Raw genomic sequence first — 22,788 nt, forward strand, 5'->3', positions numbered from 1 at the left:
GCCGAGCGCCGTTCTGTCCGGTCCTGCGGCTTCTCGTCGTGCGCCGTCCTATCAGCTGCGCCGACCTCAGGTGCTTCTCATCCCCGGCCGGACCCCGCCTACCCCGGCGGCTGGGACGATCCTCCGAGTCCTGGCAGGCCGCCGCCCTCGGCGCAGCCCGCCTGCTCAGCTCACCGCAGCCGACCCGTCGGCGGCGGCGCCGCTCGGAGGCTGCCCCGCCGCGAGAGAGGCGGCCCGCCGAGAGAAATGGGGCGGAACAAGCGTGCGGCGCCGGCCGGCCCCGTTGCCGGCGAAGGCAGCCGGCCGCGGCCGCCGCCAGTGCCCGTCCCGCCGCCGCGCCGCGCGCACAACCCGCTCAAGGGTCCCGCGCCGCCGCCGCCCGCGCCCGTGATCGCCGCGCCCCCCGCCATGCCGGCCTCCGTGACGCAGAAGCCCGCCGGCGGCGTGGCCAAGCCGCCGGCGCCGGGCCGCTCCTACTTTTTCGGCGAGTTCGAGCACCACGTGTCGACGGCGGCGCTGTCCACGGATGGCGGCTCGCAGGCCAGCGACGGCAGCTCGACCGACGTCGGGGTGTGTCTGGATGACTCGGCCAGCGACATCAGCCAGGACTCGCTGGTCACCTCCGACTCGGCCGTCAGCTCGCCGGCGCGGCGTCGCAGTCTGCGCAGCCACGAGCGCAGCCCCGAGCGCAGCCCGTCGCCGGCGCCGGCCGAGCCGCCGCGGCGCCGTGCCCCGCCGGGCCCGGCGCCGCCGCGGTGCGGCACGGCCTCCCTGCGGCAGCGCGCGCCCTCCGAGCCGCGCGCCGACCCGCCGGACTCGAGCGAGCTCGCCCTGCGCCGCCGCGACGCGCCGCCGCCGTCCGATGCCGGCTTCCACTTCCATCTGAACGAGATGGACGGCGGAGAGCCGGCGGGAGGCGAGGAGGAGGACAGCTTCGCCGGCCTGCGCGACTTCTTCGTGCCGCCTGACGCGACCATCCGCAGCGGCCGAGGCACCGTGCGCGGCGTCAAGAACCGCGTGCGCGCCGGCATCGCCACCTTCCTGCAGGAGAACACGCTGGCCAAGGTGAGGCACCGTGGGCGCTGGAGAGCGTGGTTTGCCCGGGCCGTGGGAGCCACGGAGTACACGTGTCACCCGTGGCGTGTCTGACGGTGGAAGGGCAGCATATTGTCACAGCGTCGTCCAGCCATGGCGTGGTGCTTCGGGGCGTGTCGCTATCATATATTCACGTGGTGATTAGTCAGCATGACGTGGGGCTCTGCAATGAAGTGCATTGTGTCAAGAGACAGGATTACATTGGCTGCTGTCATGTACATACATGCCCATTAATTGCACCAACCCTGTGACAATTACGGCTTAGGCTGCTACTTGGGCCAGGTACGGTCAAAGCCCTAACTTTTTTGGAGGGCCCTTTTTATCCTTTGATTGTGTAAGAATTAGATAGTACGGTGTCGGTACCTCAAGGCCCTTTTTGTTTTACAACCGAGCTCATGTGCGCCGCACATGTGAGAGTTTGGCATGCTTTGCATGTCATTGCTGTTGGCTGAATATTTAAGCACGACTCTGTTCCACACGGGCAACCGAGTCGTTGGGTACGACCTGGCCTCGTGACGATACATGTATTGCCTGTGTTGTTTGAGCATTAATCCCCAAGTATCCTTGGCATAGGAGGGAAAACTGACGCATTCAGCACCCTTGTTCCAACAACAACAGAAAGGAAAACGGATCATGTAGGCAAGCTTTACAGAAGCCGTCTTTGCCGGCCAAGATAGCCTCGTCGACTATAACTTATCGGGGATTTGAATTGCAACGGCACATCAGTTTTCGTACCCATGGCGCATGGGACGAACCAATCAGCTGTTAACCAGCTGTATCGCGTGTTCAGCTGGTATGTCCTGGGAAGATCGGTTCATGAGACGCGAGGCTTGCTTTCCCCTCGCTAATCTGCAGATCCCTGCCAGCGCAGCTGTGAAAGCGAGCACACGGACGTCGTCATGTGCAGTTAATTTGCGGTTTCGCTCCCAAACGGCATGCTGCTTGCGAGTCCTGATCTGGAATCATGCCGCGAAGCATCAGTATGCAGGTCATGAGCCGATCCAATGTCCGCCCCAGGCCGACGAACTCACCGGGCCGCACCAGCAGCTGGAGCGGCTCGTTGTCAGTCGCGTTGCGACACTTTTCCCAGATTCGCGGACGAGATCTATCAGGATGTGGCATCTTGCTGCAAAGTAAGCTATCTGTGGAAATCTAGCTCAATATCAGCAAGAAAACCGGAAAGGTCCTTTGAAGTGCACTAACCGGTGGTTCTCACAGTCGCGTCATGACATCCGATACACAGTCTCATGCTTAAGGCTGCCCCAGGCACAGTCTTCGGGGCAGAAGCGCCACGGCAGCCTGTAACAAGAATAGGGCTAGAAATGAACTTCGCAAAGACCATCAGCGCACTCATTCAAGCCCTTCATCCAATATAAGATACCCGGCGATGTGCCGTGGGTTGCCCGAATCACAGACAGCCAGCTGCAGGGTTTCGACGACCCGTGCTGAGTACAGAGGAGATGGATGCATGAGCAGACGTTTCACGCATAAACTCCCAACCGCATGCACAAAGTCTAGCTAAAATGCTCCTTACTTTCCGGAAAAACAATATGCGGCTCTCCGAATGTGCTCGGTTGCATGTCCTGCCTGCGGTCGATACATCTTCGAATTAGTCCCACCGGTAGAAAGCAGTAAAATGCGCCTCAACTAAACTACATTCATATAACACGTCTTTTATAACTGACAGGGTGTGCAAACAGGTGAAGAGCGCTATACAGATCAGCAGTTTGCGTGGGTCCCGGACAGCATGGACCAGTGGTCCTAGTTTAAGGTTCTTTTAGATCGACCAGCCCTGGAAACCCCATCATAACCAGCTGGAATACGAACAAGTCACTCACGCATGAGTGGGTAGAAAGGGAAATGCACAGGTAAACTACAGCGTGCATGTGTTATACCTATGTGTGTGTACATGTGTTATACCTTTGTGTTTACCTATACCCTATACCTACCTTTGCCCGAGGATATTTCATACAGGAGAAACGAAACGTGATAGTCGAGTCCGGGTTGGTCCACACCTAGCGGACGAAAGTTTGTGGAAAGCGCTCACACCGCTGCGGTGGACGTCCACACGAAAACTGAGCATAGCATAAGGGACTCAACTTAAAGAAGAAATTTTAGCAAAACCACAAGGCAACGCGGACCTCAATATGTGAGAACCTCTCTCTGCACATCCTTAAACCCCGTATGACGCTAAACGCATACGCGCGTTATAGGACGTGACTTTGGAAACGTTTGGCAAGACGTTGGCTTCCACATCGATATTCCCTAGCGAGCTACTTTGCAATCTCATATTCGGCGCCGGTCATCGAAACCTTTCGGCTTGGTCGTCTGTGTAATGAGTTGCACTCGATGCATGGTGCCATGGTTCATGCATCCAGTAGTAGGATGTTGGGGCTTGTACGATTGATTGCTGCAATTTTTATAGACAGTATCTGCGCAGGTTTGAAACATTGTCTGGCTGTTAGTTGCCTTAGTTTTTAATGCCCTCATTTGCTTAACCTTTTCCTCTGTGGCCATGCGCACTGCTGGAAAGGCCGAGTATTTTTTACAAAATAGGTCAGTAATTGCTCGATGCTTATCTTAAAACAGGTCTTCCAGGTATACTGAAGATATATTGCTTTTAGAGCATGAACTCAGGATTTCGGAACGTAGTTTACATCAGAACGCAACTGATACGAAAATGAAGTTATGTAGCCATAATTATAAAATCTGATGTAAATAATATCATGCTATAATAATATTCTGAAAGCATAATACGGCAAAATGAGAAACATTAGGTCATAATTACATCAACCGTGTAGCATGGTGTAGTCGTTAAGCACCATACCATATACACAGTACTATGTCATGACAAGTGCATCTGCCTCCAATCGTTCGCCGGCCAGTACGCCGGCCGCATCTCTGACCGGTACAGTCAGTGACCGGCCCCAGCCGCACCTGACTGTCACAGTCGCAGGTCGTCCCAAGCCGTACCTCTGACTGCCACAGTTGGTGGCCGGCCCCAGCGCGCCTCCGTGACCGGCCGCGGCGCCGGCCTCAGTCCGTTACACCGCCGACCGACCGGCCGCGGCTGCCGGGCCTCCGACGGATCGCTGACCACATAAAGCACGCTGAGCGCCGCGGTCCGAACGGTGCCGGCCGGCCTTCGGAGGCCGCGGCGGCCGGCTGCCGTCCGCGCCCGGCAGCCGGGCGCCGTGCACCGGCCGATCGATGGCTCGGCGCTCACCTGGCCCGCATAATCAGGCGAGGACGAGGCGCATCCGGCGAACGGTCCGCTCATTAGGCGCCGATCGCACGGGAGTGAGCGAGCCGGACGGCGGCCGGCGGGTGGCGCGCCGGAGGGTGGCCACCCCACAGGCGGCCGGTCGCACGCGCGCCGGGAGTTACGCGAGGACCGACCGCGGTGGCGGTGACAAGGCTCGCCGGCCGCGGCACGCATGCCTCACGTGCTGCGAGTCGGCTGCCGGCTGCGTTTGGAAAGTGCGCCGGGCAGGGCGTCGAGTGCGGACAATACGCCGCACGATCGCCGACATCTGCGGCTAATTGTTTTACAACGGGTTCGGCCGGAACAGTTAGCCGCAGGCGCGCGGCGCTCGCAATCGGAGCGGAATCGCGCGCCGGCCTGCGCCGCCGCCGCGCGGGTCGCGCCGCAGCGATCCGTCTTGCTCCCGGCGCGCCGGAGCGGAGACGCGCCGCGGCGTCGCCGCGTGGCCCGCCTGGCCCACTTCGCCCGGCTGCGACCGCGCTGCAGAACGGAGCCGAACGCGGCGCCGTGTTCCGGGCGGCGCCGGAGCACGCGCCGCGTCCCCCGGCTCGTTAGCTCGGATCGGGGCCGGCGCGTGGCGCGGCGTGGCGCGGCGCGGCGCGTCACCCGCGGTCCGCTGCCCGCCGCCGGCCCTGCGCCTGGGTCACCATGGCAGGGCGGGATCTCGGAAAGCCGGCGGCGAGGAGCACGAGCGCACCCTCCCACCGGCCCCGCCCCCGGGTCACCACGGCAGGATGGGATCTCGGAAAGCCGGCGGTGAGGAGCACGGGAGGCCAGTGCCGTCTCACCCACGGCGCGTCCGGGTGGGCCTCGTCCGGCGAGAGGCGAGGTATAGTCACGCGCCCTATCTGCTCATATCTAGAGCCGGGCGATCTGCGTTAAAAGGTCAGCTCCGTGGTGACCACGTCCCTGATATCCACGCCGCCCAGACCTCACAAAGCCTCTTGACGTTGCCCACGTGCAGGATATAACGTACTGATTATGCAAAGGGCGACTGCATTAGGCGAACAACTTCTTGATAGATATTCAAACATGAGTGTGCAAGCCTGGTGATTCAGTGGTGCTGTTACTGCCGATAACAAATATCAAGATGCTTTAAAACAACCTCGTGGTTAAGGGGAGCATGGGGTCATATCGTAGCCGAAACCGTTATGAAAGGGCACATTTTCTCCGCGTGTACGCGACGAAATGTTGATTTACCCTGATGACATCGCTGCGGCTTTGTCTAGTTCACGCGAAAAATCTGCCGCAAAAATCTGCTCCTGAGGTAACATCAACGTCCACCGGTTTTCGTGCGCCATTGTTATTTTGTTTGCAGTCATTGTTAATCCCGTCTACATATTTTTTTTATCATCATATTCGCGTTTTTAAAAAATAAGATCAGAGTTATGACCTTAACTACAAGCGCAGTGCGAAATGAGAAGCGTCGTGACGTTATTGCCAGTCTGTCTCATAATCTGTAGTCGGGCCTCGTACGCTGTTTACACCTCAACCTCACATTCATCTTGCTTGATCGGGTCAGGCGGTATTGAATTCCGTCGAGTTCCGCTTAACAACCGAATATAAATCAGTTCTAACGCTTAATATGCATTGCTCAATGCATAATGCCCGAAAACATCGACGCCGACACTATGTAAAAGGCGTCAAACTTTTCCTCTCACAAACTGAGACTAACACTTAATTATCTCGCTTTTCTGTGTGCTCGGATTCTTCTGATGTCGGATGCAGGGCGCCAACCGGGTCATGCACCTCTTCAAATAGTCAAAGTCGGCCAAAAAATCAAGTTGTGGACTAAATATCAACCCACGCATTGTCGCCTAAGTAGGTTTGTTTTATAACACTCCTTTAAGTAAAATAGAGGGATCTGCCGAGCTTTTTAATCAGAGCGTGTTCTCACACTTCTCCTCCGCAAATCGTTTTTGGTGGCGTTCTGGATTCACCCTTGGGTACATCTCCATTTATTTTGGTTTCCAAAGCTTGCTTCCCTGTGATCGGTCCGCAATGACCCTTCATGTGGAGCATCGTAGTGGCAGTCGTAGAAGTACTAGTGGTAAATAACACTATTAACAAAAGCCTTACGCGTGCTGTACGCCGACAGCTGAAATCGACTGATAACGTGCAGCAGACTTGCGAATATCCAGTCTCAATCCCACATTGTCTGACCGAGCCCAGATGAATGTCGCTGACTGAATCTAGATTATGACGAATGTTGTGCTGAGAAGTGAACGGCAGTTTCGACACCAAATGAGCGTGTGGTCCGATCATTTCATCCAAGGCGCCGTCTTAATGATCGCATTGACGACACGCTCGTGCTAATGAGAAAAAACGATCTACTGCGCAACTCACTTTAGAAAAAAACTGCTGAAACTGCTGCACAAAACCGGATGATTGCCACACGTCGACAAAAACCAACAGACCTCGACCTTGAACTGGCCACGAACAAGGCGGCGGGGAGGAGGGGGAGGGGTAAGGGCGTGGCACCGCTAACGCGCCATGAAGGGCACCCCCGGTCTCTGAGGCCGGTCAAGGACCTCACGGTCACACTGCCGGCGGGCACGACTGGTCACCGCAGGCGACGCCTCCCGGCCCCCGGCGAAACACCTGCGGCGAGCGGGGGGTCCCACGGCCGTCCTGCCCGCGGGTGGGGCTGGGTGGTGCTCGAGACACGCCTCCACTGTGACCTGGGCGCGGTCAGAGCGCCGCCGCGACCTGACCGCAGGGGCGGCACCCGCTCGCCGCCGGTGACCAAGGCCCAAACTGGACCGGTGTGGCAACGCCTGACGGCGCGGGCGGCGCCCGCCGACTTCCAAGAAGGGAGCCTGGGAGGAGGCCGTCCCGTACTCAGGCGCAGACTGCGGGAGTTAATCCTACGCCGCGCACGAGCGGCGAGGAAACCCACAAGGTCGCGATTGGCGACGCCCGCTATCCGGTGAGCATGGTGACAGGTGTTTTTCCCGGCACGCGGTGAGAGGTCACCGCGTTTCAATGACGCCTGTCCGCCCCAGTTGCGGGTGACAGGCCGGGTTGGACACCCCAGCGGCGCCGTTGCCGCCATTGTTCTGCACCGTTCTCATGTCACCCCACGACCCGACCGGCGCCCGCTGGTGACGGGTCATGTCAGGTCATGACCCGGAGCACCCTGCACGTGCCGCGTCACACGTCACGTGCAGAGGTGTGAGAGCGGTTCTCCACTCTCTCCCCACTCCCTGGCTCAGTGGGGAGCTCAGCGTGAGCTCAGTTCCGCTGCGGGGCGCCTGGGGCAGTCGAGAGTTCTGGCGCTGTCTTGTGGGGAGTCTGGCAGAACTCGAGATGTTGTGGAGTTTTAGGTCATGTGGGGAAAAATGCACTGTGCGTGATGAATACTTGCGAAATCGTGGTCAGGAAGATGCTGTGACGGCTCACGGTCCAGCGTGTCGGATCTGCGGTGTGTGGAGCGTGTGATGTGTCTGAGCGGAAGGCCTAAGTACCGAGTCTCTGTTTAGTTCTGGGGTGTCCTCGGTTAGTTTCAACGTCTGCCATCGGTAGCCGGCAGACACGGCGCCTCTTTCGCGTCCCGCCCAACCCGTCCGCCTGAGAGCTGAGAGCGTGGCGATCCCGCGCGCGACTGCGGAAGGATCATGGAGTCTTCTGAAGTGGCGTGTAGTATGCGGGAGGGGGATAGCCTTAAACCGACGGATTGAAATAATCACCTTGGGGTCGAACAAAACTCTTAAAGCCTCTCAAAATCAGATCATAGCCGGATGCGGACTGTAGACCAGCTAGTTCGCATCAGCTCGAGGGGAAGCGTGCAGCAGTTCTGATTAAGGCAGGTCACTCAGACATGGCATTCAGCTGTATGGACTACAGGCACGACCACGATGCAGATATTGCCCACTGGCCCCGTGATCAGGAGGTGTAATCTGCTTGTGGACGAGGTTTTCATCACGGTCAGGTTTTCACGCTTGGTCGGTATTTACTATTAGACGGAATGTCTTTACACTACTTTGACTTTCACCGTGACTAGAAACCGTAGACATGAGTTTTTTGTGGGGCTTGGCCATTACGGAAACCACACGGTACGTGTGATAACAGATTTCTTCCGAAGGTCAAATGCGTAAAATGAAACCTTGGAACATACAAAAACCCTGTCTGGACGAAACAGCGGTAACTTTTTCTCGACCAGTTCTCATCCAGTCAGAGGAGTCGCGGTGACTCTGTCTACCCGGCAGTCCATCAGCGCACACCTAAGTACCTCATCAACGACGACATCCGAGCGTATGTGACATTAGAACTCTCGAAAACATTCAAACGTTCAAAACCTCCCTCGTTTCCAATACTTCGCGGTGAACGGGGCCTCTCCACAACAGCCATCCCGGCGGGTCACGTGACCCGGCAGCCACTGACACTGACACTGACACTGACACGACCGCCGACGGTCACTCGTCCCACAGAGCCGGGCCGTTTTCTCCGCATGTCTGTCGGGAACGAGCGGCCGGCGCTGCGTCTCGCCGGCGAGCGGCGACTTTACGAGCGGGACGCGACGCCGCCGCGGGACGATCCTCGGCCGGGCCCGGTGAGGCTTGCCCCGGGGCGAGCCGGCGGCAGCGCCCCACCACGTCCCCCGCTGGCTTCATGAGGTCATTGGGCTGATATGGCAATGCAACGGCAGATGGCTTGGCTATGCTGATCCGCCGCTCTCGGTGGTGAAATGGCGGATCTCGGCCAGACGCCCACTGGATGAAGTGTGCAGTGAAGTGCCGCTACATGCGGCGAAGCTGGCATGGTGCAAACTGATGTTGCAGAGCGAAACATTCTTGTGAGGTCTCTGCATTTTGTTTCAGCTATCGTCTCATCTATTGCGATCATGTGACTCGCTGTTTTACATCTACGTCATCAAAGTGCCCCTCAGATTTGTTCCACAAACCCGAAGGCCTCATCTGTACGTTACAAATCGCACATAATTCCGGCTTTGTCTCTAACACCAGTGTTCCGTGCGCCGGCAGAGCTTCAAGGAGCGTGAGCGAGGCCGCCTGGTGGTCTACATCACCACCATGGGCATCGTGCGCAGCACCTACCAGAAGTGCCTGCGCGTGCGCCAGATCCTGCGCACGCAGATGGTGCAGTTCGAGGAGCGCGACCTCTTCCTGAGCGCGGCCAACCAGCAGGAGCTGCGCCAGCGCCTGGGCTCTGACTGCGTCCAGCTGCCTCAGCTCTTCCTCGAGGGACAGCTGCTGGGGGTGAGTGCGGTGCAGGGCCGGCAGCTGCCCGGGGTCTGCTCGGTGTGGAGGGGTCCTCGGCTCTTCATGTGCCGGTGTGGTGGGTACGCGTCGCGTGCATGTACCCACCCAGGAGGGCGTCTGAGCCAGGCAAAGCGCCGTGAGGAAGGAGGTCAGCTGCGTCAGGCATATCAGCAGTGAAGCGTGCCATTCAGGTAAAGCGGTCAAGATATTAATTTGATGTGAAATTTGCTTTTATTCCTTTCCATGAAATGAACAGCAGTTCCTCGTGTTAGTGATAGGAATAAGTAAGTGCTTAAATACATTAACACAAAATGTGTTAATGGCCTGCGGAGGATTTTATAAGTAGCCTATGAACACTGGGGCTTCATCCTAGCAGTAAAGTGAAAGGCGGCTCATTTTCAGTCGCGTTCAATTGTCAATGCGCGTAACTTCTTGGAAGTCGGATGTCAGATGCAGAAGGAATTTGCACCAGCGCAGGTGTTCCTAGAGGACGAATGGCGCAACACGTGCACAGTTGCCACATGCACGCCGCCACGGCTCATTGCCCAGCCCCAAAGTGCCTCCGGGTCACTCAGCCTTGCCATTTTCCCACCATTAGCTCCGACGCCGCCGCACCCTAAGCGCCAGCCCCGTCACAAACATCGGCTCGGCGCTCTAAGCTTCACGCTTTTCGAAAACGACCGAAAACGGCCTCAATTTGGGAGCTCTCGCCGGCCGAAGCTCCGCAGGACCGTCGTCAGACGCGTCCCTCGGCCGACCGTCCGCCAGCTCGTCACGAGCGTCGCGCGTGCGCCATATGTGCCGCGCTGGCAGTCAGCGCCAGAGATGCGCCGCGCGAGACGCGCGACGCGGCCAGCTGACGCGTCCTAGTGACAGACATTGGCGGTCACCGCTACCGGCACCGTGCGTACGGTGTATGTGGCGGCGGCCGACGCCGGCGAGAGGTTGCCGAGGGACGCCGCGGCGCTGACGCCGGCAGGAGGGATACCGCGCTGACGGTGGGGCACGGTTAAGGCACAGCTGATGCTGGTAGCGAGGCTACGGAGGGGGAGAAGACACTGACGATCAAGCATCTGGGTGGAGGCAATGCTGGCAGTGGGGCGTTAAGCAGACTGCGTCTTGCCACTGACGTAGTGACGCCACGACGCTGACGTCACCACGTCTGACGTCGACGTCGTTGACGTTCGGGGTGCAGGCAGTGGAACGCCTCAGCAGCACGCCTGACAGACTACCGCGCAGTGCCAGACTGTCAACGACGGCCGAGCTGGGCTGCATCACACGACAACAAGTATAGCCAGTTTGCTGGGACTGCACCAGTCACTAATACACTCTGCATTTTATCGACGCGACTGTCACGGCATGGTCGATACGAGACTAACGGCATCGTAATGCACATTCGAGCGCTATCGCAAACGGTCGTGGTTAATGTGCGTCCCATGTGACACTTCGTCAGTGGCTCCTTGGTGACCCATTTAGTTCCACAAACCATCCAGGTCAGGGAGGCAGTTTACGCTATCTGATCGTTTGATTGTCTCCCGTGGCGTCGTGGTTTCGTCATGCATTCTGCGCTCAGGTGACTTTGTGGCGCAGTCGTTTCGCAGTGTCGTCTCGACACGGAAGTTAACTTCCCTGATTCTGCTTTGAAGCTCCTCGCATGTCATTACGCTTGTACGTTTCCGGTTTGGCTGCCTGAGGCCGGCAAATTGTGGTGTGGTTAGCTATTTTGCATGTCGACACACCTTCAAACATTTGCAGATGCAGCAAATTGTGTTTCGCACAACGTAACAGGTGGACAACGCATGACAATGAAAATATTATGTTGTGCAGAAAAGCATAAGCTCGCTTTGACATTCGTTAGCGGGTTTCAAACATCAGCGAGGAGTTTGTCGCTAGCAGCTAGTACTTGTCATCAAACGTCGACCAACGCATACCAGAAGCAGGCCCCCTAAACTCCAAGAACGATAAATTACCGAAACCCGTATCCATGAGTGTTAAGCTGAGCGCCTCGCGATCTCGAGACATGAGGACTGTCTGGAGTCCACTCAGCTAGCGGCCTGTACTCCACCGCTCCCCGAACTCACTGGGAGGCCGGCCGCCCGGCCACCAGCACCGTAGCCGGCTCGATAACCGGCCCGCGCCGCTGCAGCTGGCGTCAGCCGGCTGTGTGCTGGCTGGTGACAGGCGGGCCGCGGACCAGCCGCCTGACGCGGGTCCCGGACACGGGGTCCGCCCACGGAACCTGGAGACGGGACCTGGAGACGGGGCCAGACACGGGATCCAGGCACGGGGTCCAGACAGGGAACCCGGACGCGGGACCCAGACTAGGGGACCCTGACACGGGACGATGACACGGGACCCAGACACGGACCCTGACACGGAGCCCTGACGTGGGACCCAGACATTGGATCCAGGCACAGAACCCAGACACGGGACCCTGACAATGAACTCTGACACGGGACCCAAATATGGGACCCAGATACGGGACCCGGATAGTGGACCCTGACACGGGACCCTGACACGGAACCCAGACACGGGACATGGACGGGTCGAGTGCGCCGCTCCGTTTCAGGTGGCCGCTCCGCACCGGCCCGGGCTCGTGCACTCGGCCAGGCCATCCCTGCAGCGTGAGACATCATGCATCATGCGACATCAGAGGGTGACACGCACCCGGGGCTCAGAAATACTCAGTGCGTGGCATGTCTTGACGTGCATATCAAAAGTTGCTTGAGTGCATATGAACGACAGTATTAATACCCAAACGTTTTCAAAACATTTACCCGTACAGACCTGTTGCTCGTCCTATTGCAAACCCATTGCTCGTTCTATTGCAAACCTATTGTTCGTCCTATCACATATTCGACTATTACACGTCCGACCACCATGGACTTACCCTTCTGGCGAATGTTCCGAACGACTCGTGCCTTGCGTGCCATCGAATGGGCAATCATAGCAATATGTAAATGAGCTTATCCAATAAGCTCACCTCATTCAAGCAGCTTTGCACTAAAGTGCAGACCTCAACATAAAACGAGGAAATCATTGGAGTGCATCGGCACTTTTGCAGTGACACCTTCGCATACATGGATATTGAAGAGTTCGGACGCACCAAATATATCATATCCAAAACAGGGAAATTCGGACATGGTTTCATTCTTAGTTCCTACATGCTTCCAATCGACGATAAGGGCAGAATAATGAAAATCGTGTCAATACAAACACTAAACAGATGGCGAAGCGAAGCGAAACACGTGTCAGAGGGAGTCGCCGCATTTGAGTACGCATGTGATCACTTCAAAGTAGACTTACACTTTCCTTAAGCTTCTTACCGCCAAAGCTAGATAACGATTCCCCGCCCACTGAAACGTACGTATGCCAATGCCGAGCTATCCCACGGGCGCTGATCAGCCATTATTCATGATAATTGTCAGCCTGTAACTAGACAAGCCAGCCATTAGTCACAGTGGATAACAGAGCCTTCGCGGGTCGTGCCCGGATATTTCAGCTCAACGTCTTCCCCAGGGTAACATCGTCAAAGGCCATGGAGTGAGCCCCGTAAGGTGACCGTCGTCCAAATTTATTTTAGATTGTCACCGTATAAGAACATCCATATTGCGGTTTTGCACGGTTTGACGGCGTTCAGGGGCTGTGAACATTAATCTTAGTTGCGAAATGTAAACAGACATTGTTCACTTGGATATGCTACTGCAGACATTCTCCACGGTGAGTTTCAGAAGCATCTTTTTGTGAACGAAAGCACACACTGCTCGGCACAGACCCCGCGTCACCAAGTCACATTTGCGTGCAAGCGACCGGCGGCGGCGGCCGTGAGTGGCCGCCATGCCGTCCCGGAGCGCCGCCGGCGTCGCCAGCCGGCCGGAACGGGTCGGCAGAGCGGGCGCCCCGATGAGCCGCGAATGAGTGCAGGGCTGGGGAGGCGACGACCTCGCGCGCGGCCTGGTCACGCGACGTCGCTCGGCCGAGACAGGCAGACGCAGCCCCAGCCGCACTCATGGCAGACGTTTGGCAATCGTTCCGGCGGAGGTTCCGCAGTGGCGGTGGTCCACTGTCGGTGCTGCGCTTACGCCACATTCTGATAGGCTACCTGCCCTCCTTTGCATTTCTAGGGATTGAGAAAGCTCTGGGCGGTGGGCATGTACCGTCAAGAGCGGTCGGGGCTGGTTCAGACAAGGGGGCTGTTAAGATGTTGGGTAACCAAGACACCATGCGAAGCGGAATTAACAAGAAAGGGCTACGGACTTGCGTTCGAAGTGTCTAGGCCGACCGTTGACGACATCGGTACAAGTACTGCAGCATAGCATACCAGTTCGCAGACATGTGACGTGAACATTCGTTGGAAACTACGACGCACGCCACGGCATTGCGACACGCATCACCGCAGCACGCCTCAACACCGCTCCGAAATCTCGCCCATGATGCAGCCCTCTCCCGGCGTGTAAACGGGACGCGTTCTGCTCCGTCCCGGCCCGGAAGGCGCGTCGCCTTGCGGCGACGGTAGCGCCGCCACGCGGCCGGCCCGGCGACCGTTAGGAGCGGCGCGTCTGGGAACTGCCGCCTCACGGCTCCGAGACACAGGCAGAGCGCGCCTGTCGAGAGCCGGCAAGGGAGAGAGGGAGCCGAGAAAACAGGCAGAGAAAGGGACATCGGCACGTGGAAGGGAGATGGAGGTAGGGGAGATTTGGGGATAGTGATAGAGGTTTGGAGAGACATGTAGATATATGTGAGAGATGCATGACTGAGCGGTACGTAGATATATGTGGGAGAGGGCAGGGTGAGGATGAAAAAAGGGGAGAAGAGGGATTAAGGGAGAATAAAAAACTGGCTGATGCCGATATTTGGATAGATGAACAGGGAGATATTAGAGCTGGAGCGGGGGAGATGGACGCATATAACGAGATCGAGAAAGAAGAGCGAGGCAGGAGGGAGAGTGGGTAGTTGGAGATGGAAATAAAGGCTAGCTTTTAACAAAGGAAGAAATGGAGATGGACAGGTAGGAAGTGGCTGTAAATGCACTAAATATAGCTTAACTGCTCCAATGAATCACCCGAAACCAGCGACGATTCTACAGTGTCGGGCTGCTCCAGCTGAGGCCGGTCCTGCCGCCGTGAGGCAGGGCCTGGTACTTGATGGGTCGGTCGCCGGGCGTTCCAGGCCATTAACGTTCCCAGCCAGCCGTGATTCGGGACTGAATCAGCAGGCTTTCGTAACAACGGCCTGTCGGCCAGGAAGGCGTGCACGCGCCGCCGACGCGCTGTTCTGATTGTGCAAAGCTCCTCACGGAACGAACGTCCGTGGAGCGGTTAACCTGCACCTTGATTTGGGATGGATCAGTCCAACAAAGCGAAGGGCAGACAGTGTATGCTCCTGAAGTTGACGGGGAAACGTGCATGTCGGCCAACACAACAAGCGTGCATTTGGATCAATTAGAGGACCACACCCGACACGCCCTCTGACATACGCACATGAGAGCGCCGGATTTCCCCAACCTTGGTTTGAATCCACCGTGTCGTGGGGGACGTTATGGCAAATTCACCTCTGAAAATTAAGTTCGATGGCCCTTCATATAGCGGCGTCACTTCCAGTAGCATCGTGCAACAACGAGCTGTATGACAAACTTTCCACCGGAGGAATACGCGGTGTGCCTTTTCAAGCATTCGGAGAGACTTCGGCACACTCCGTGGTTTTCCCATAGCCCCGCGTGTTAAAGCCACGGTGTCCAGTTATTCTCACGCGTTAAACGCCGGCGTTCAATCTCGCTCCCATCACGCTGGGCAGTTATGCTAAAGCTTTGGTTACAGTAAAGAGAGGTGGAGTGGGATCGGCAGCTCCTGCCGGCGCTAAGGAACGAATAGATGGTGCGAGTTGTGCGTGCCAGCGACGATTGCAGTCTTTCTCGTTTTGTTTTCTGACATTTTTCATGGCTTTGTCCTGAGCATTCGCCATTCAGTATTTCGTGAAAGACGACACAATAAATATTCTACTTTCCATCTTAGAGCTATTTCAGAAACAGCATTTTCCTCACATTTTTTTGTAGCCTGATGTGTTAACGTGCGTTGTTAGTCTGATGTGATTGATTTCCCTGCGCATTGGCTGGAGTGGCACAATTTGTTCAACTCGCTAGTGCCGGCTTCATATCCAGAACAGACTTGTCAACATTTCTGACACCATGTCTGCACCCGTGCCGGCAGGGAGGAGACACTGTGGAGCGCCTGAACGAGACCGGAGAGCTGAGGCGGATGCTGAAGCCGTACAAGGTGAGAGGAGACGCCATGGGAGCGCGGCACCGGCCAACAGCGGCCACCGCAGGCGCTGAGTCGTACATCGCACGTGGCTTTCGGAGCGGAATCGTCCTGTAGCTGTATTTTTATGTCTTTGTATTTTTATGTATTTTTATGTTTTTTATGTATTTATGGCTTTCCTCGTTATGTTATCATAAATAACAAACGTCAAGAATTAGTGGCATGCTGGTGGTTGAGTTTGACAAAGTTCAAGTTTTTCATTGCAGGCATTGCACCGCATGCCAAAAAGCGCGATGCATACAACGTTGAGTAGCGCAGTGAATTGTGGTTGAACTTGTCTTTAGTTTGTTCATCCCTTACTTCATGTTCTCGAACTTATTGCAAGCTCTTCTTTGTGCGCAATGTACTGCACGCAGCGTAGAGCACTGCACACAGTGTTAAACAGTCACTGCACCGCGAATGCCTCTGCCTCAACGATGCTCAATTAGATGGTTGCGTCAGAGCTCTCAGGGACGCACTGGGTCGGCACAGTGCTGCGAGCGCGTGGCCAGTGTCTCACACCAAAACGGACCGAGTCTCGCTGCTGCGGCGGCTTTCACCGTATCACGGGGCGATCCGGCCACAAGCCCGCTCGTAAAATACCGTCCACGTGGTGCGGTAAATTGGCGCCTCCCAGGTGCATCCGCACGAGAAGATCAGGGCGACGATGCATCTGAACAGGCGGGTGGCATTGTGTCCTGGTCGTGAGCTGTTTAGCTGCCGAGGTATGAGCGACCAGTACAGTGGCTGCTTTATGACTTTAATTAACTGCAGTTCGGCTGCCTTTGGTGGGAGTCAGGCTGGTTTGCCGCCTCGACAGGATCTAACGGAGCCAATTTAATGGTTCCATTCGTTTTCATTGTACGGAATTATTTTTTTCTGGAGCGACGTGGTGTCGACCGGGATTAAGTGGCGCTTGCAGTCAGCCATGCCTGGGTGGCATGCATAAATATGTATAACCGTCTGCACGCCATAGGCAATGAGCACACCATGCAAGTGAAATTCAACTGCTCTAGGAAGACGTCCCGTGTTACATAGTCATGCGTGACACCAGAAAAGATGTGCCAAGAAGCTCGATGATGTGCATATCTATGCACCAACCACTCTCTTCAAACCACCGCCCCATGTGGTATCCGTGCCATCGACAACAAGCGTGTTGTTCGGACCAGTGGATCACACGCCGCTGAAGAGACGGAGGTGGCTGCGGTGGCGCGGCGGCGGCCGTCTTCAACCGCAGTGCGTCGCCTGCTTACCGCGGTCTCCGCCCTGACCGGCGGTGCCGACAGTCGCGCGCCTCCGCCGTCTGGCAGCACGTGCTGTCCCTCCAGTCTGGCAGCAGTCAGTGGTGACAGACGGCGAGGCCGCGGCTGATTGGTTGCCACCGCGGACAGTTTCTCCGCAGCCCCCCGCCGTCTTCTGGTGTCGGTCCTCTCCTGTATTTGCCCGAGGCTTTCAGTCTGGTGGTGTGAGTTTTCCCACTTGGCTCAGTCGTTGTCCGATATCATGCATTTAGCAAGGAAGGCCTGGCCTAATGCCCGAAACCGATCTAGATGAAATCGGTTATTAGACAGCACACACGCATAGGTTAAACCGGTCTGTCGCACCTCCGGAATGCAGACCCAAAAACTTGAAAAACTGGTTCAGAGCGCAGTGTGCGTGGGTCTTGACCTAGGCTCAAACGGGCATTTTTGTTCAAACGTGTATTGACAGGTACAGTAGTCTCATTCTTACTGATACTGGAGGTGAAGGCAGTAAAAGAGAAACAGGACAATAAAGCGGCGGGGAGGTGCACTAGCGTCGTCCACCTTCGGACGCCATTTCCCAACAATGCCCCGCTGAGGGTGCTGCGAGCCCCGCTTGTGAAACGGAGCAGTAAATCGGCACCGCACAGCCCGTCCGGTGAAAATGAGCGCGCTCGTCCGCTCCTAAGCGTACCCCCGCCCTCGCAACGGGCGACGGTGGACCCTCCGCCGGCCGGCGGCGCTCGGCCGGTGGCAGGGTCAGGCGCCAGTGGGTCACCGGCGCCTGGATCTGAAAGTGGCCGCCGCAAGATGGACGGGACGGGCCGAGACGGGTCGCGACGGGTCGGGTGACTGGCCCGTCCGGGGACAGCGGGGGCAGCGGGGCGTGACCGCGCCGGCCGGCCGGCCGGCCGACGCGTCCTCCCTTTCACCCTGGTGACCGGGGAGCCGCGCCCGCCGGCGCGGTCCTGCGCCCGCCAGGCCGCGGCGCTGCTATCGGCGCGCCCACTTATGCAGATCGCCCGCCCCTATTATCGCCGGCCGGCGTAAGGCTCGCCGAGCATGCCGCGCCGGCAGCGCCGCCTGCCGGCGAGCGGGGCCGGCAGCCGATCGGTCCGAAATGCAGTAAACAGAGCCGGCGGCGACGAGGGTTCCCGCTGCGCCGCCGCCTAACGGAAACTGGGGCTTGGGCGTGGAGGAATACGGGCCTCGGGGGCCAATTGGCTGTTCCTGCTGTAAATAGATGTGAATGATTACTTCCGGTGGTAATATCTACCATGACTGTTTTGCTTTGTGGACTGTACTGTCCACATTTCTTCACATTTTGCCTTTATAATAACGTTCCTTACCGTGGTTCTTAATGTAGGTGCTGTATGCAAATACAGATGCTTTCATTTTACCCGAATAACAGGACTACTTTTGTATACTTTGTGTATTGTTTGCATTCGCTGTAATCCTCTAATATTTTTGACCGCATAGATCCGAATGTCCACAAGTCGTGTCTGATATAAATTCCGGCGTATTTCTTGCGTGGGCTTCCAGATTTTGGGGTTTTGCCAAGGCGCGTTCACCTATCGGAGGGAACGGAGTTGAACGGCGGGAAATGTCTCTGGAGCCCAGCGCGGAGTGTCACGGAGTGCCGCGGAATGCTACGAAGTGCTGTAGAGCACTGAATGACTGTCACAAAGAGCTGCTGAGTGCTGCAGAGTGCCCGACTGTCGGCCCAGAGCACACGGTCACACCCGAGTGCCCGCGCGGTAAAGACCGCCGCCGGCTTTCCCGCGGCGTGGCGTGCTCCACGTAGGCGAGAGAAATCAAAAACCACTTAACCTATCGCAGCCGGTGTCGATAAAGCGTTCGTCGTCTCCCGGCCGCTCGTCGGCCGGCGGCGTGCCGCGGCTTTCTACGTCTTCGCGCCTTCTCTCTCGGCGGCCGCGCTGACGAGCTGGTGCAGGTTTCCGACGATAATGGTGAAACTGCATGACTGCGGCGGCTGCGGCGGTCCGCGGCGCCGAACAACTGCTGACGGCGACGGTCGACTCGCGGAAGGGAGGGGGCCGAGGTAAACCCACCGCGCGCCCCGCACGGAGCCGGTGGCGTGGTCCCGTGACCCCTCCATCCCCCCCTCCCCCACCCCGCCTGGAGTGGTGTATGCATGCCCACGTTCGCGGCCACTGGTCCCGGCAGCGCGGACTGTCACGCCGTCGGCCGCGGCGGAGAAATCCTGCAGAGTTGGCGCATTCGGTGGGGTCACCACCGCCGAGCCTGCGCAGTCCTGTTTACGGCAATTTGCTTTTTCTCCAACTTCATCGCAAGTGATCACGGCTACTTCACTCGCAGGCCATCTGAGAACCGTAGAGATATATGAGAGCCGTCGTTTTTGTAAGCGGCGAGCTTCGGATGGCTGCCCTCGGCAGGAAAGCCGCGTAAATGCTTTTGTAGCCTGTTCAGGATGAGTTAACGAGGCTTCTTTGTTCGCTTGTCGGCGCCGAACGAATTTCATCATCCGATGGAGTTTGCTGAATTGGGCCTCACGGTTTCTCCATTGTCTCGCGCTCCGATCGAACGCTCAAAGGCCAGTTTGACGCACGTCCGGCACCTCTTTGGAAGATTTCCTGATATTGTTGAAATATGAAATTTGTTGGGTACGCTATGGCGATGATTATCTGCCCCGCGCGACACGGTTCGGCTGCAGGAGTGTTGAACACTGGGCCAAAGCTGTTTGCATCAGATCGCCCGTCCTTTGGGAAGTGCTGTTACATAGGTACAATGCTTTTAGGTGCATATAAGGAAGACGTCGTTAGAAAGGCTAGCATGACAGGCCGCTTCGCAAAATGGCACTGTCTATTGTGGAAGCACAAACTATTACGCCGCTGTGGTATGGTCCAGGAACGAGCCATTACAAGATAGCTCATTGCTTCGCATTGCCTGCAATACATAGCTTACACTTCATCGGCAACAATATTGTGTAAACTTTTAAGACATGACTAGCCGTTTGCGCAATGCCTACGGTGTCGAAGTTCGTGTACGACGTTAAATACAAACGGTGTAGGGAGCCTGCAGCCAGCAAAACCGCGCTGTAAACGTCGCCATTAATGCTGTGCACGTCAGTCGATTAGCTGCACCGGCTCACCTGCGTTCGGAGTAGCTTCAGGCCGGCTGCACGAGAGACACAGCTGGGCAACTGACGGCTCAAGGAGTGCACTGACCCCGCCCGTCCGTTGCAGAGCACCTCACCGGCGTCGGCGTGCGACAAGTGCGGGGGCTTTCGCATGCTTCCCTGCACGTCCTGCAACGGCTCCAAGAAGTCCTGCCACCGCAACTACTTCACGTCCGAGTGGGTGATCCTGCGCTGCTGCGCCTGCGACGACTCGGGCCTGATCGTGTGCGACCGCTGCACCAGCTGACCTGCGTCCGGTCAAGGCCGCGGCGAGCGCAGAGGCGGCACCAGGGACCGCGCCCAGGGAGGACAGACGTCCCAGACAGACGAGCCGTGCCGGCTGGGCGGGGTGGTGCTGGACGTCCGGCGGCTGCGCCGGTGACGGACTGCGCGCTTCCGTGAGGTGTGTGGGAGTGGATCTTCGTCCGACTCGGCTGCCATGCAGATCCGGGTGGAAGTGGTTTCGCTGGAACTTGGAGCAAAGACAGCTCTGTGCTATAGTCGGAAGAACCACTTCGTTGGACGCAAATGGTGTCGAGTCGTCGACACCGTCTCCCTCGGCAGTCTGATGCCCAGGGTTCCTCTCTGATCAGACATGCACTGCCCAGCCCACCCACATCGAGGGGATCCAGGAATCTGACGGAGCGTTGGCTGTCGGGAGGAAGAAGACGGGCTTCAATATGACCAGAAATTCAGTGAAGATCAACAGCCCGAGTGCACTAGCGCGCAGCATTCGGGGTTGGATTTTGGCGTGACGATCTAGCGTTTTATTCGGCGCGTTTCACACGTTGTCACCACATGAAGCGTTATTAAGGCTCACTCTCGCACGACGCACGAATGTGCCTGCGGCGCTCTGACCGCGAAAACTGTCACGCGTTCTTAACAGCCTGTTCAATTGCAATGTTGATGACCGTGCAAGATTCATCGCACTAATTCCCCACCGCGCATCTGCTTAGCAAAGTCAGAAAGCGCCGCATCGACTTCGCATGTGCGGTGTGCACATCTGTAGCGACAAACAACTTCGGGACGTTTGTGACGTCACCCGCAGCAGTGACGCTGCGGAATGCGGGGCCGCTGAGGAGCCGCAGCAGTGGGGCGGTCGGGTTTCCCAGTTTTCGCGGACGAGCGTGTCCGGTGACAGGCGCCGGCCATTCGTGCTTTGTTGGCGGTTTCACCGGATGGCGCGCAGTTGGCTCTTGCCATGAGAAGCAGTGACGCGCGAGTGGGTTGGATTGTCTTTCTTTGTCGGAGGGTTTGTGTATCGTTAGGTGGTGAAGTAACCAACCATTGCGTCAAATATATTTAGCGGAAGGTCGTGGTGCATGCCGATTGTTTGTTGCCGTGTGTTAACGCGGTCATTGAGCTGGAGTAATGACCAGGAGCTGGCTTGGCGCATCCCAGGGTGGCCTGCACATTCAGAACACTAGGCGAAGCTTTCCGGTAAACCTCTGACTAGGTACACCGGCGATTGCATCGAAGACCTTAAAAGCATGATATATGCCAATTTGAGGCCATCTGAGGAAGGTGTTAGTGATAGGAACGACAGTAGGAAACCCCTCACGACGAGCTTCTGTGTCATTAGTAAATGTGTCGTTCATGCAGCTTTGGACGGAATGTCAACTGCTATAAATGCACGAGATTATTCCATAACGGTTTGCCCGGCAGTGCTCAGCATCTTCCAATGGTGTTGGTGGTGGAGCCACCACCATCTTCCAATGGTCGTGGATCATAGGCCTGCACGTGGAGCGTTAAAACTTTGTGACAGAAACGAGCTCTGAAGTGGTCTTTAGGGAGGTCAGCCCATGCTGCCAATAACGTTGAGAGCGATGCCTTAGGCTAAACGAGATTCATGGCCTTTTTACACGGCCGCTATTTTGCCGCGTTTTTTGCACGGTCGTTTGTTTTGGCGCCCTTTTACACGGCTGTTTTTGTTTGTCTGTTTTTTGCGCGCGCTGAACCGACGCTTAAAGCTCAAAGCCATAGACTTGCATCGAAAGCGCGTCCGACGCTCTGACGTCATGCTTGCTGAGACGTGCATCTGCTGACGTCATACTTGCTGAACGCGTCATTCTTCTCGACGGCAAATCACCGCTTCACACATGATATGATTTCTTCTCACGTCTGATCCCGTCTGGTCACGACGACACTGTTCGAGACAAGGGGAGTCTGAGGTTCGTGGCCGCATCTTTCAATGTCTCATGCTCGAGCTACGGTGCTATATTATAGGACGATGTCGTCTAAAAATAGACCGTGCTTGTCATCAGCAGCTTTTTGCTTGCCCCCAGGCATACTTTAAATGACTCAAGAAGGCACCTTTACATTAGGTATCCATCACTTAAAACGTGACGGGCAGCTAACATGGACGCAGGAACAGGGGGGGGGGGGGGGGTCAGGAAGGGTGCATGGAAGGGCGATTCCCCCTCCACACACACCTTGACGGGACTTATTACAAAGTTTTCAGACACGAAATCGGGATAATGTTTCCCACAGTGTCTTAGAAAGTAGTAGTCAG

General features: G+C 56.8%; 1 protein-coding gene across 1 annotated transcript; it reads left to right on the forward strand.

The window, feature by feature from the left end:
* Positions 1–408: 408 nt before the first annotated feature.
* LOC119092399 (glutaredoxin domain-containing cysteine-rich protein CG31559) lies at positions 409–21,593 on the forward strand. Its single transcript, XM_037215361.1, has 5 exons — positions 409–633; positions 796–1,065; positions 9,343–9,576; positions 15,786–15,851; positions 20,344–21,593. The coding sequence occupies exons 1-5, from the start codon at positions 409–411 to the stop codon at positions 20,521–20,523; spliced, it is 975 nt and encodes a 324-aa protein (XP_037071256.1). The 3' UTR covers positions 20,524–21,593.
* Positions 21,594–22,788: the final 1,195 nt, after the last annotated feature.

Source organism: Pollicipes pollicipes, unplaced genomic scaffold (genome assembly GCF_011947565.3).
Source record: "Pollicipes pollicipes isolate AB1234 unplaced genomic scaffold, Ppol_2.1 Scaffold_3447;HRSCAF=4054_pilon_pilon_pilon, whole genome shotgun sequence".
In the NCBI taxonomy this organism is placed as follows: Eukaryota; Metazoa; Arthropoda; class Thecostraca; order Pollicipedomorpha; family Pollicipedidae; genus Pollicipes; species Pollicipes pollicipes.

Coding starts and splice junctions, on each gene's coding strand:
- LOC119092399 (XM_037215361.1), top strand. CDS start 409: ATGCCGGCCTCCGTGACGCAGAAGCCCGCCGGCGGCGTGGCCAAGCCG. Junction 1,066..9,342: donor AGGAGAACACGCTGGCCAAG/GTGAGGCACCGT, acceptor GTGCGCCGGCAG/AGCTTCAAGGAGCGTGAGCG. Junction 9,577..15,785: donor TCGAGGGACAGCTGCTGGGG/GTGAGTGCGGTG, acceptor CCGTGCCGGCAG/GGAGGAGACACTGTGGAGCG.